The following is a 13,908-nucleotide window of genomic DNA, read 5'->3' as shown; positions in this document are numbered from 1 at the left end:
TAATGTTGTGGACCATGGGTTAATCTTTTTGTTTCTTCCGCAAAAAAATAACAGCTTCAGACATAATAGAGTTCATGGATTTAGACTTTTTTTTTAAACAACATTCTTTGGGGAATCTGGGGGGGATGTTGGCAATGAATGATGGTTTGTAGTCAGCTAGTTTCTCGTTCCTATTTTACTGTTAAAAATAGAGGACATCTATTAAGTATGTTAAATAGCATGAATTTATTGGAGGGTGTTCTGCTACGTACGTTTCTCTGTAGGAATTTGTATTTGTCTGGAGGCTTTAATACAACCATTTATTTTTCTGGCAATTACCTTTTGTGATGATGATGATAAACTTACCTCAATGAATCTATGGGTGTTGACGTAGGTGTTTTTAATTGTCTGAAGTTGTTTGACAATGGAACTGTTCTGATTGTTAGAAGATCAGCTTTCCCTGGCATTACTGATGCAACTGGTTTTCCTGGGCATTTCATTTGAAATGTTGCATGTCTTTTGCACCTAGAGCACCTCCTGCACTGACCTTGGTGACCGCAGAGCTGCTTCTCTCTCATTTTCTCACTCCTCTGTCCCAGCTGCTGTTGCACAGCAGTTTTTCTGCTCTCCCAGAGTACACCCAGTGTGGCTCATGGCTCAGCTCTGGCAGCAGTGGGTCCCCTTTGGAATAGCAGAGCTGGCTCTGCTCTGATGTGGGGCAGTGCTGGGCTCTGCTCACAGAGGCCACGCTTGCAGTCTCCCACCACCAAAGCTTTACCACTTAAACCCAATAGAAGTACCTAAGTTTTATGGTTGTTTATTGAAACTGGGAGGTTGGAATTTTGAATACTGAGCAAAACTTGAAAGAGAACACACCGAAACAGGGTGAGTATATTTGTAATTCTGAAGTGAATTCACTCACATGTTGAGTTTGTAGATGGTAGTTTTTATTAAACAAATGAAATAGATTTGTAGAGAGGTAAAGCATTTTCTATTCAGACTTAATTATGTTCATCTAATCACTGACATCAATCTAATACTTAAAGATATTGAGTTGTAAGGAATATAAAAGTGTGATTAGGATGTGCTTTCTCCAGATACAAGGCTGAAGCTATCAAGCTTTGCTTGCTTCATTTTTTTTCTTCACAAGAAAAGAGACGTTTCAGCTAGTTATGTAGATGATCTAAGCAAATTCATGTCTGCTGTCATGTCCCTGTCTGAAGTTACACTGTAAATCTGTGGGTAGTTTAATTGGCAGGGAATCATTCCAGAGCTCCAGATATTCCTTTTGTATGTGTTCACCTCTAGGTGTGGGGAATGGAATTTGAGTCAAAATGAGGACAGAGATTATTTTAGAAGTTTGGCTAAGCTACTGTGGTCTAAATGGTTTAATTATTTCTACCAGTAACCAATGTAGGTAAAAACACATGAAATATTAATCTTTTGTTGAATCTTTAGTAATTTATTTTTCTTCTCATGTTGTGCTAGGAGAAAAATGGAAGGAGATAGTTCAGACGTTTCTTGCTACTGTTCTCTCAAAAGGCACTATTATGTGTGTGCAAAATTACACTGCCAAAAAAAGTCATGAATCTGAATCTGTAGCTTCTTGTGAGGCTGCTTATCCATAGAAATATACTGCATTTTAAATTACTTCCATTCTCTTGTGGGAATGGGAGCACAACTTACACTTGCCTCTTCTCTCTGCTTCACAGAACATTTTTGCCTAATGAGTTTTAGACTCACCATTTTTGGTAGCTAAGGTTCTGGTAATGAGAGTCCCCACTCTGCTTGCCACTTTTGTTTTAAATTTATATGTTTGTGTAAATTTGCAGGTCATCGTGAGATGTGAAAGTATCTGATGCATTCCTTTGATTTGGAGTGGTAATAGCTCCAGCCCACATACAATCTATCTTTGTGTATGTTATGTCCCTCTACGTGTACTGACTACTGCAAAATAATATTTCACTTACTTCAGGTAATTGGCATTTTTTACTTGCTATTATCTGTACTGAGATTTTATAGTCATTTTATATCAATACTTTATAATAATTTCATTTATACTGGGAGAGTTAAAGGGTATCTGCCTACTTAATTTACAGATACTTTCATGAATCAGATTATAATTGCCCTCTATAAATCTCAAAATGCCATGGAGAATTACATATTTCACCTATCTGAATCCACTTGTGTCTGCTTTGTATGTAGCTTCTGGAGATGTTATTCTGTAATACTGATATCAACAAATGTAGAGAGACCAGAAGAAACAGAAGGAAAGAAAATAAGGGGAATTACATTATTTGGTACAAATCGTACCAAAATAATGAGAGCATATCATCTAGATGAAATGCATCTACCCATTACAGAATGGGAACAGACTAAAGACTGTTGCTTTTTGTGTATCTGCACTCTATATTCATAGAATCGTTAAAGATGGAAAAGACCTCTAAGATACCTGGTCCAACCATCAACCTATCACCACCATGCCCACTAACCACGTCACTCAGTGTCACATCTACTCTTTTCTGGAACACCACCAGTCACAGTGACTCCACCACCTCCCTGGGCAGCCCATGCCAGTGCCTGACCACTTTTTCTTAGAAGAAATATTTCCTAATATTCAATCTGAATCACCTCTGGTGCAAGTTAAGACCATTTCATCTTGTGCTATCACTAGCTACCTGCAAGACGAGACTGACCCACCCCTCCCCTCTATCGCTACAGTCTCCTTTCAGATCGTTGTAGAGCGTGATAAGGTCTCTCCTGAGCCTCCTCCAAACTAAACAGTCTTGGTTCCCTCAGCTGCTTCCTGTTAAGACTTGTGCTCCAGATCCTTCACGAATTTCATTGCCTTTTGGATTCACTCCACAGCTTCAGTATCTTTCTTGTAGTGAGGGGTGGTATCTCATCCTCAAGCACACTGATTTGGCAATTAGTCATTTAGGAGAAAGGTAGAGAAACGCTGTTATTTTGTTTACCTTAGGTTTTTTTTTTGTGTGTGTGGGGGGGGTTGTTGTTGTAGGGGTTTTTTTTGTTTTTGTTTTTTTTGGTGAGGGTTTTTTTTGGTGCTGTGAACAGCATTTGACTTTGTCCTACTTCTGATGATTAATTTGTAAGAGCCAGTAGGACCGTAATGTGATGAGTGGAAGATAGAGCTGTCTGTTATTTGTAGAGAAGTATTTGAAAGGTTAGGAAAATTAAATGCCTGCTGAACTAAGAACCAAACAGAAAGCATCAATCATTCTAGATCTACTGCTATGTTTCTAAAAGATAATCTGAACAAATAATTCACAATTAAGCCCAGAATACAACTATTACTTTAAACATAGCACAGCGGTTTTTCTTCTACATTTTTCTTCCTGTTGCTTTCAAAGGAAGTGCTGTTGAAGCTGTTTTGAGGAACTGAAGCTCTGTATGTAAGATTTCAGTCTAGCAATAAAATACGTTGCTTCATTACCTGGTATATTAAAATATTTAGAAGTATTATAACTATTTCAAGTTCTGATACTTGTGTTAATTTGCAGTTTTTGTTTAAGGTTACTAAACTAGTTAATTGGTTTTATGTTAGCTGTGCAATTCCTTCTACTACAAAACTTGCAAGGTTACTGTGGCCTATTATAACTTAAATAATTATGAGATAGCAGGTGTTGTATTGCATTGTATTCCTGTTCTTAATTGGAATTTCCATGTGTCAACCTAATTTCTGCTCCCATTTATCATTGTTTATTTTGGCTTCCTGCAGAGCTGTCGCCAGTAAAGTCACAGAATCATCTAGACAGAAAAGACATACGTACTTGCCAAAGGCTTCATTGAGGACAAAGCTCTGTGTAATTCTTCATACTGATAGTAGTAGTTACACATTTAGTGAGTAGAGAATTGACCAGCTGCTGGATACGTTGCATTTGTGTTGCAAATTAGCTTGCCTTCTTAACAGCATAATATTTGAGTGGGTTTGATTGTGAAACAACCATTTGCCAGATTTTCAAGAGAGGTATAAAATGTGGTAAAGGAAGCAGGGCCCTCACACTTAAATATAAAATGTGAAAGACATTGTATGACAGATTGTCGAGTGTAGACAGTGATTACCTCCATTATTATCTAGTGCTTTCAGTTTGTTGCTTTAACTCCTGTCATTTATTATTGAAATAATTGTCTGCCATTTGTTTCATTCCTGTGCCTCAAAACATTAAAATAATCATGTTAGTAATTAATGATTTCTGATCATTCATGAAAGACTGCTTTTTCATATTGTACATGAGGAAATAAAATATTCCTACATGAGTGAGGGTGTCTATCAGGGATGATACCAGAATCTTGGTTATATGATTCCCACTTCTGGGTATTAGCTACAGGAATACCTGTCTCCAGTATTGGTTTTAATAGGTTTTCTTTGTCAGAAATAGTTTTAGTTGCCTAATACAGGAAATAAGGAGTGTCCATAGGTTTGTGTGTGGATGAAGTACAACTTAAGAAATTGAGATTGAGCTCACATTGAAAACCTCATTTTGAGTGTGGTGATGGATGGTAATTGTTTTTGGCGAAATGACGTTTCACATTTGGCCTCCATTGGAAGTTCTTGAGAGATGCATCTCTTTGAAGTATTTGTGCAGTTATTTAATTGTGTGTATGAGTCTGACTTTTTTCACTATTGGGACCGTGTGGGGGTTGGACCAGGGGGTCTAACATGTGCAGGAGTATGAACTCTGAGAACAGTTATGCGTTAAAATTACGGGCATCAGCAGTGTGCACGCTGTTTTCTCCAGTGTTAAGTTCAGTGCAATTTACTTACTTTAATGGCAGTTACAGCAAACCTCTTCACACTTATCTGTTGTTTACTGTGTGGTAAAGTCTTACATGTGGTCAGTTGCCACTGAAGGTGTCACATACATCCTTTACCTGTGGTAATTAGTGTGACCATACTGAGATAAACCTGCTAAATCAACAAAAAAATTACTAGAAGCTCCATCAGGTAGTAAAGCAGGCAGTTTTAGCTTACTGCTTTGACAATCACAGGTAATACAGGACACATTATTTACCATAAAAAAGTTACTCTGTAGAGCAGCAATTTGTTGGTGTAGAATTATCTGCAATTAAAAAGAAAAAAATTAAGCACATAATAATAATTTTGTGAAGTTTACTTGTGAGGTTCCTTCTTCATTTGTTCTGTGAGTCTTCATTTCCACCATGCAGTGCTGCATCATCACCTAGCTTGGAAGTGTATTCCTATGGTCAGCTGCTTTTTTTGCTTTACCTTTCCCTCCCTTTTCTGTTCTGTGTACTCTGTATAGTTACTGACTGGTGTTCTTTTCCTCTGGCTTCCACCAAAGTCTGTTGAATTTTGCCAAGCACTAGATTAAAATTGCTGGTGTTTTTAATGGCCGCAGACCAATCACCTTCATCCTCTGTGATGTGGTCAAAGTACCTGACAAGGAGCCATGTTCTTTTTTTGAGATCTTGTTTTCCTCTTGCCTATAACCATGTTTGTCCTCATCCTTCTGAAACGTCTGATTGCAGGAGTCCCTCCCAGTCCCTAAGAATTCCAAGGAGTTATTCCCTCTTGTTTTTTCTGCTGACACGGCACATCACTGATGTGTCTTTTCCTGCAGTATATCTTCAGACATTTTCAATGTTATTCTGCATGTGTCCTGTCTCAATTCATGCCAAGCGCCGTGGCAAGCCTGTCCATGGGACTCTAGATCCTGTGTGATCTCTTATAGGTAATTTTGTATCAAGTGCTGCTTTTTGCTGCTTGTTTGTTTATCCAGAAGCTTCCAACTAAATATGTTTTTATGAAAGGACAGATTTGGTATAATCATTTTGTTCAGGAGTTCAAGAGATCCTGTTTTCCCAGAAGTGGTGTTGAGAAAGTGAAGTGTAATCATGAGATAAGTTTGTAACTTCAGCAAGCTGTACAGAAATCTGCCAAGTCTGCATAGCTCCCAGATGGTCAGCAGTGTATCAGAAGAGAGAAGTTTTAGTGCTTCAGGAGAGCTGTGGAATTTCGTATCTTGTTAAAAAGAAAATGGGCAAGATCCATCAAGTCTTGTGTCTGGAATCGTTCGCAATGTATCCAGTTTTCAGTAATCTTTCTTTGGCATTTCAGTGAAGAAAGTAATGTCTGTGTTCTGTTTAAAATCGCTGTTTTTTTTTCCTTTGTAGTGATATATGCTATTTGATTGAAATAACTGTAGATAAACTTCAGTATGCTATATCTTAGTACTCCCATAAATAATAACTGAAAGCCTCAAAATATGAGTCTTTTCTTAAACAAGCTTTATATTACTGGAGCTTAAAAGCTTAGTTAAGATGTACACATAGGTTGGGGTTTCACTTCTGCTGGAAATCTTACTTTGATTTTCTGTAAGCTCAGTGCATACCAATTATTAATGTTCTGTGACTTCTTACTGTTATGGTAGATAAGGCCTTATAGCAGTCCCAGCCATATAAAAACAAATAGCTCAGGTTTCTTTTTGTAACATTAAATTTTCTTATTCTAATTTTTTTTCAGTTGAAATGGTCATTCATCCTCTTAGACCATGTGTCACTGAGGTTGTTAATGATACAGAACCATACAGTACTGAAAAAAAATAGAACATTTTTCTCCTCCAGTTCCAACTCAAGGCATGGTCAACAAGAGCAGGTTTTTCAGGATATTGTCCATTTGGGTTTTGGATATCTTCAGTGGTGGACATTGCCACCTCTGTGAACAGCTTGTTCACATATTCAGCCACCGTTTATAATTGTTTTTCTCTGTGTTTCACTTTGTGTCCATTTCCTCTTGTTCTGTCACTGGACACCGATGAGAAGAATCTTGTTTCCATCTTCTTTACTCCTGCCTCCCACTTTTGAATCTCTATGTTATGTTTAGATGCCCCTTAACCTTCTCTTCTCCAGGCTGCACAGTCTCAGCTCTTTTAGTCTCTCCTTGTGTGATAGGAGCTCCCAAACCTTAAACTTGTTTGTGGCTGGATTTGCTCAGGTCTGTCTACATTCTTTTCTACTTGGCAGCCCAGAACTGGACTTGGCATTCCAGAGCTTTGGCTTGCCACAGCTGAGAAACATCACCTCCCTCAGCTGGTGTTGCTAAAGCAGCCCACAGTGCTGTTTGACTTCCTTGCTGTGAGGGCACATTGCTGGCTCATAGCCAGTTTGTTGGCCACCAGGACCCACAGATCTTTCTTCTGCAAATCTGCTGTCCAGCCAGTATGTCTTCAGTCTACCCGTGCCCAGGACAATACCCCACACTGATTAAACATCAGAGGTTTCTAAAGAACATTTAGAACATCACAAGTGGATGGAACTGGGGATTTTGAATCACATTCTTGTTTCTGATACGAGCTATTTTTGATGCAAGTTATTTTAAGCGCTAGGTTTCATCTCTCTTTTTGTTTTAAGGTCTTAAGATTTGAATACGTTACTGCACATCATCTGTGCTGCAGCATGTGTTCTGAATATGTGTGCTCTTCTGCCATAGCAGACACATCGCAAGGAATTCAGTTATGCTTGTGATCTGCATGAAGATGAATGGAGCAGCATTAAGCTATAATTGTCTTGCTCGCTCCTATCAGCCATGACACGGTAGTTTCTGCAGCTCAGCTGATGCATACTGGCTTGTTCCATGATATGGTACCTCAACTTGTGTGTGAGCTTACTTATTTTCTGAGAACAAATGGGAATAACACATGGAATATTCATTAAATTTGTGTTAATTAAACTCAGAATATGTATGTTTATTTTGAAGTTCTGTTTCTAAAAAACAGAAGTCTCCTTCCAAGTTCCTGACATGCAGTAAAATGATCAGGTTTTACTTTTTAAATTTAGGAATACTACTTTGTGTTACCTCATTTCTTATGTCAGCCAAGGTTTATGGTTTTCAAAAAACTTCTACTGGAACACTGACTTTACAACTATATTTTATAGCCCCATGCAACTTTCTTCTGTAGGACATCTGATATTTAATGTAGCATATAAACCTCTCCTTCAGAAGAATGAGGCAGAAAATTATTTGATTAAAGAACTATATAGAAAAGACTTTTTTTCAAAAGTTTTCATCACTGGAGCAAGCAGCATAGCTCAGTTTCTCTTCAGATCAGCATCCCTATTTTTCCTGAAACAACTGAAATGCGTTTTTCCTGAGTATTTATAAAGGATAAAATGGTCCTATTTTGTCATACATTTTTCTTAGGAAAATGTACATAATTGAAAAGGTCAGTGTTTTGTAGCTGTATGGTTATCTCCACTTGAAGACAGTTATAAGCAGTTTTTTTGAGCAAATGGTTCACCATATACCTGCAGGCAAATATTCCTTCTTCAGTCATTTTCTGATGTGTCCTCGGGCTTGGAAAGCAGTTCTGGTGTTGTGTCTTAATTTTTCTCAGATGGGTCACATGTGTGCACAGGTATTTTACTGACAAATTAGTCTCCACTCTTGTTTTTGTGGTTGATAGCAACTTTTGGATCACTGCTCTGTTCATAGACATTGCTTACACATTGTTCAACATCTTTGCTGGACATGAGCCAGCAGTGTGCGCTTGCAGCCTGGAAGGCCAACTGCGTTCTGGGCTACATTAACAGAGGAGTGGCTAGCAAGGAGAGGGAGGTGATTGTGCCCCCTCTACTCAGCTCTTGTGAGGCCCCATCTGCAGTACTGTATCCAGGCCTGGGGCCCACAGTACCGGAAGGACGTGGAGCTCTTGGAGCGGGTCCAGAGGAGGGCCACTAAGATGATCAGAGGGCTGGAGCACCTCTCCTGTGAGGGAAGGTTGAGGGAACTGGGATTGTTCAGCTTGGAGAAGAGAAGGCTCTGGGGAGACCTCATTGTGGCCTTCCAGTACTTGAAGGGAGCTTATAAACAGGAGGGGGAATGGCTGTTTATGAGGGTGGATAGTGATATGACAAGGGGGAATGGTTTTAAACTGGGACAGGGGAGGTTTAGGTGAGATACTAGGAGGAAGTTTTTCACCCCGAGGGTGGTGACGCACTGGAACAGGTTGCCCAAGGAGGCTGTGGATGCCCCATCCCTGGAGGCATTCAAGGCCAGGCTGGATGTGGCTCTGGGCAGCCTGGTTTGCTGGTTGGTGACCCTGAACAAAGCAGGGGGGTTGAAACTCAATGATCACTGTGGTCCTTTTCAACCCAGGCCATTCTATGATTCCACGATTCTATGATTTGTGAATGAATAACCTCCTTTCCCTTGCCCATCTTTATTCTGGTGGCAAACCATTGACAAATAGGCAGCAGAACAGTATTTGGGCAATGCTTGACTGTATTGGCACTATCTTCAGAGGCAGTCTGTTGTTGCTGTGAATTTTGTCTCATTCAGACTGACATGTCAGTGAGCAGTGATGTACTCCATAGAAGTAAAAATACATGTTCTTGAAACGCAACTTCGGAGTTACATCTTTCTATTTTCAGAAAGTCAGTGTTGTTCCTCCTTCCTTTTGATTAGTTACAACTCCATCATGCTTGCTCAAGTTTCTAAAATCTTCTGTTTCTGATTTTTTTTTTGCCACGCTCACTGCCTGGCCAGAACATCGCCTTACTGAGCTCAAAGCTCATGAAGGTTTTGTTGTAGTGTGCCTGTGCGAGATCTTAGGCAAAATTATAGTCTTCTACTAAAAATGTAGTTTATATAACTAAAAGACAGCTTAATACTTTTACTGATTTATATAGAAAATGTAGCGATGTTTCGTCTAGTGTGAACACCTGTCCATAGGAAATGAACTGTCGACAATTGCGCAGCTGGTAGTTAAACGTTGAGGAAATGGGAAAATGTATTGAAACACACTTTGTCTCAAGTTTAACTTGAGTACTAGACATAATTACTTGTTTGCAGACGAGTAGTACCTGTATTGCTGCCAGGACTTCAGCTTCAGTTATGTTGCTTTTCCAATCAGTTCATAACTTTAAATCTGGTCTGATGTGATGCAATCCAGAGCACCTAAAAATGGGGAGAAGGGAAAGAGAAAGAGTGGGAAGTGAAGGAAGATAAATACTGTATATGAAGTGTGTATGGAAATTAATTTTATCAATGCTATGTTAAGAATGCAGTGTGTTTATCTACAGTAACAGCTTTTGTACCTTCACAGTGAATTTAATAGAAAAACAAGTGTTCCTACACAGTTCCGTAGCAAAAGTGGATTTTGAAACAGAGGATTCAGAGAACTTATGGCATACAGCAGTGGCATTGATGTTATTAATACGAGGTTGTCTTTAAGGATTGAAGACTGCACTCCAGTAGCTGTTTTATTATGCTGTTACAGTTCTTCAGTGTGGTTTGAAACTCAGTGTGTAGTTGTCCAAGTTTCATCCCTTTGTTCAAGATAAAGACCTTTTCCTGTCAGCAAAGGCACTTCTTCATTTTTCCAGGGGAGGATAACATTACAGAACAACCGTATCTCTTCTCAAATAAGAGTTATTTTGGGATACTTGTTTATTTTTGACTTACTTCCTATCCCTATATATTGAAGTTACTCAGACTTCTGTATTTTACTCCCTATCAAAATACAGAAGTGCAGGAGGGTAACTCCAGTGTTTAGTAGCTTTTGATGATGGAAAGAAATTTTAAATGATGACTGTAGCAAGGTATATTTAGTCCAGATTCCATTTTTTTAATATCTGGCTGAGGATGATTTTTGACGATGAGGGGAACTGGATTCAATTCAAGAATTTCAGTTTTAGTTTGACGTATGTTTCTGTGTTAACCTTTACATTCACTTAAGGCCAGTTGTGCAGTAGTATTTAGCACTCCGTTTGTTTTCCACAACAAATACCCAGTTCCTTAAAGCAATTAAACATGTTTTATAGGGAAATGACTACAAAAACTATTAATACTAATGTGGTGCCGTGGCTTTTTAAATAAGACAGCATCAGCTTTAAAAATAGAAATACTTAAGATTTAAGTCTTCTCTAAGTGTAATGTTACAGTGAGACAGTAATATTGCTGTAATTGCAGGTACCGGGAGGCTATTCAAAAGTGGGACGAAGCACTTCAGTTAACTCCAGAGGATGCTACACTTTATGAGATGAAATCACAGGTAAATCATGACAATTCTGTATCAGTTTAGAAATTCATGAAAAAACAATGGTGATTATTACTACATACTGTCCAGCAATGTGAAATTGATGCATGGATAGAGTACAGTAAAGCTTGTTTAGGATCTCTGTTTCTTCTCAGCACAGCAGGGTACCTTATGGCAGGAATTACAAATGTGGTATACCCGGCCAATCATAGTAAGTAACATCTTTGCTAGGATGTGAATTAAGATAAATTTAATATAGTTGATGATTTCCTAACCCTCTAATTCATCACGATCTCTCTGCAAGGCCTCTTTAACCTTAATGGAATCAAAAGATCCTCCCAATGGAGTGTCATCTGCAAACTTACCTAATGTGCCTTCGTGTGCACCTTGAAGGAAACTGGCCCCAGTATGGAGCCCTGTGGAACTGACTGCCAGCCTGATATAACTGTATTTACCAACCCTTTGAGCCCAACTCATCAGCCAGTTTTTTACCCATTGCATTGTATTTTTGTCTAGCTGTATAATGGACATTTTGTCTAGAAGGATACTGTGAAACACAGTATTGAAAGCTTTGCTTAAATCCAAGAAGGTTACATTGGCTGCCTTCTTGGATCAGGGGAGTAACTGTAGGAAGGTAACTTTGTCTTAAAAGGAGATTAAGTTAGTTAAAGAGGACTTCCTGCTCATGAACTCATGTTGGCTGTAACCAATAACAGGATAGATAAGGTAGTCTTGGAAAAGAGTATTAATTGAAATATAAGTATGGTCTCAGTTCATCAGAGCCAAAGGCTTGCATCCATCATCACCTCACTAAAGTTATGGCACCAACTTGTGATTTCTTTTTTTAGCTTGCATGGCAAAAGTGCCAGGTTCAATTATTTTGTTATAGATAGGGAAATACCTGTCTCTATCTATATGACAGGATACAAAATTACTGTTATCCGCCCATATTAAATAAAGATGCTGTTCTACAAAAATGTTTTAAAGTTGAATTAAGAATGAGAATAAGGAATGTGTGGCTTCAGGTTTCTTATATTGTTTTCCTGCGCTTAATACCTGTATAAGCTGCATTTCTTATTTCAGTTGATAAAGACTATTGTCCATCTTTCCCATCACATTTTTTCTACTTTTTTATTAGTTTCTATTCTTCCTTCTTTAGGAAAATAATGTTGTAGTCAGCATGAATCGAAACAAAACACTTGTCAAGCTTCTGAAAACGTCACCTGTATTTTATTAATTATGTTTGTAGGACATAGCTTACTAGGCTTTGGGGGAGATGCAAAGTAGCAGCGTTAAGTATGTCTTTGCATTTACGAAGACTGTTCTAATAGGAGTGAACAGGGCCTGTTTCCTCACATGGCACCTTAGGTTTCTTTTTTTGAAAAGATAAAAAACTTTATTTATGCTAATATATGACAATATATGCGTGTTGAGATTTTGGGAGAGACTTCTGTTGTATCAGAGGAAATAGTGAGAGTTGTTTCTTCTTCATTCGTGTTTTCTGGAATTTTCATTTAACACTTCAGTTCTTAATTGTGCATGACATGCTTCCTCAGTGAACATATGCTTTTTTAAAGTTAAGAGAAGTAAAAGAGAAAGTTAAAACAGTACATCAGTGAATGTTTTATGTAACTCTTGGGAAGATCGCTATGTCGTTCAGTTTTAAAATCTTTACTGCTACTGTTTGACTCTAGTATAGAGAGAACAAAAAGAAGCACAGGTTGTGGTCACTGTGGCTTTTCTTTTTTGGTTATCACACCTTTGTTGTCTGCGAACTGAAGAAAATACATCTTAAAAAGTCATAGTAAAGCTCCTTTAAACACATACTCATACTTGAATACCTTTACAGCAATGCTAGCTTTAAGTGATCTGTCTAATCTAGTATCGTGACCACATTCAATAGGGAATGGCTTGGCAAGAATCATATAAATGGCAGAAGCAATATTTTTTCCAGCCTCCAACAGTCCTTTGTTGTGGGAATTCTTTGTGTTCAGAAGTGCTTAAAAGATTTTATTCTTCAGCATTTGTCTCATCACTTTCTGATCTCATGTAAATTTTTAGCATTCACGAAGCTGTGTGGTAAGGAGTTCCAAATCTACATTATGCACTGCATGAAGAAATACTTCCTCTTGTCCGTTTTGAACTTTCCACTTCATAGATTTAATTTATGACCTTCACTCTTCTATTTTGGGACACAGTACAATACAGTTGTGCTTTGGTTAGCGGTTTTCCATGTAGCTTTAAAGGTTGTTAGCTTACCTAGTTGTTCATTTGTGCATGTAGTTCTTTATTCTCCTAATAAAGATATTCCTTTAAGGTGTGAGCCCATAGTTTTTTTTTTTTTTCACTATAGATAAAAATTTAACTCCTGTTTGAATAAAACAGGTACCTAGTAGGACTCCTTCTAGTTTGGGTAGAAATGGTTCAAGTCCATCCTTCAAGCAGGATGTTTTTGCAGTAGCCATTATTTTGCGATTTTAATTTCTTCTAGAATTATTTTCACATTGTAAATAAGAGGAGAATAAGGAATTGTTAGCTCATCAGGATTTGAACTAGTGTGCCATGTAACTTGTGAAAATAAATGCTTACCACAGTGTCATTCAGCTGGTACTATAGCTGCAAAATCTATATTGGTGTGGTTGTGTACGTATCACACTCAGTCATAGAATCATAGAACCGTAGAATGGCCTGGGTTGAAAAGGACCACAGTGATCATTGAGTTTCAACCTTCCTGCTATGTGTGGGGTCGCCAACCACCAGACCAGGCTGCCCAGAGCCACATCCAGACTGGCCTTGAATGCCTCCAGGGATGGGGCATCCACAACCTCCTTGGGCAGCCTGTTCCAGTGCGTCACCACCCTCTGTGTGAAAAACATCCTCTTAATATCTCACCTAAACCTCTCCTGTCCCA

At 38.4% G+C, this 13,908-nt stretch overlaps 1 protein-coding gene across 6 annotated transcripts in view; it reads left to right on the top strand.

The window, feature by feature from the left end:
- Nucleotides 1-13,908, top strand: part of TTC33 (tetratricopeptide repeat domain 33) — a 37,443-nt gene that overhangs the window by 8,199 nt on the left and 15,336 nt on the right. For all 6 annotated transcript variants that reach the window (XR_006932512.1, XR_005843266.2, XR_006932513.1 and 3 more), the window contains exon 3: nucleotides 10,931-11,012. Coding sequence is in view for 3 of the 6 variants with exons in the window: in XM_004937213.5 (XP_004937270.1) it covers nucleotides 10,931-11,012 (82 nt within the window). In the remaining 3 variants the exon portion in view is untranslated. The remainder of the gene's footprint in view (nucleotides 1-10,930; nucleotides 11,013-13,908) is intronic.

This window comes from Gallus gallus, chromosome Z (genome assembly GCF_016699485.2).
Source record: "Gallus gallus isolate bGalGal1 chromosome Z, bGalGal1.mat.broiler.GRCg7b, whole genome shotgun sequence".
NCBI classification, from domain to species: Eukaryota; Metazoa; Chordata; class Aves; order Galliformes; family Phasianidae; genus Gallus; species Gallus gallus.
This window is presented reverse-complemented; position numbering and strand designations above follow the sequence as displayed.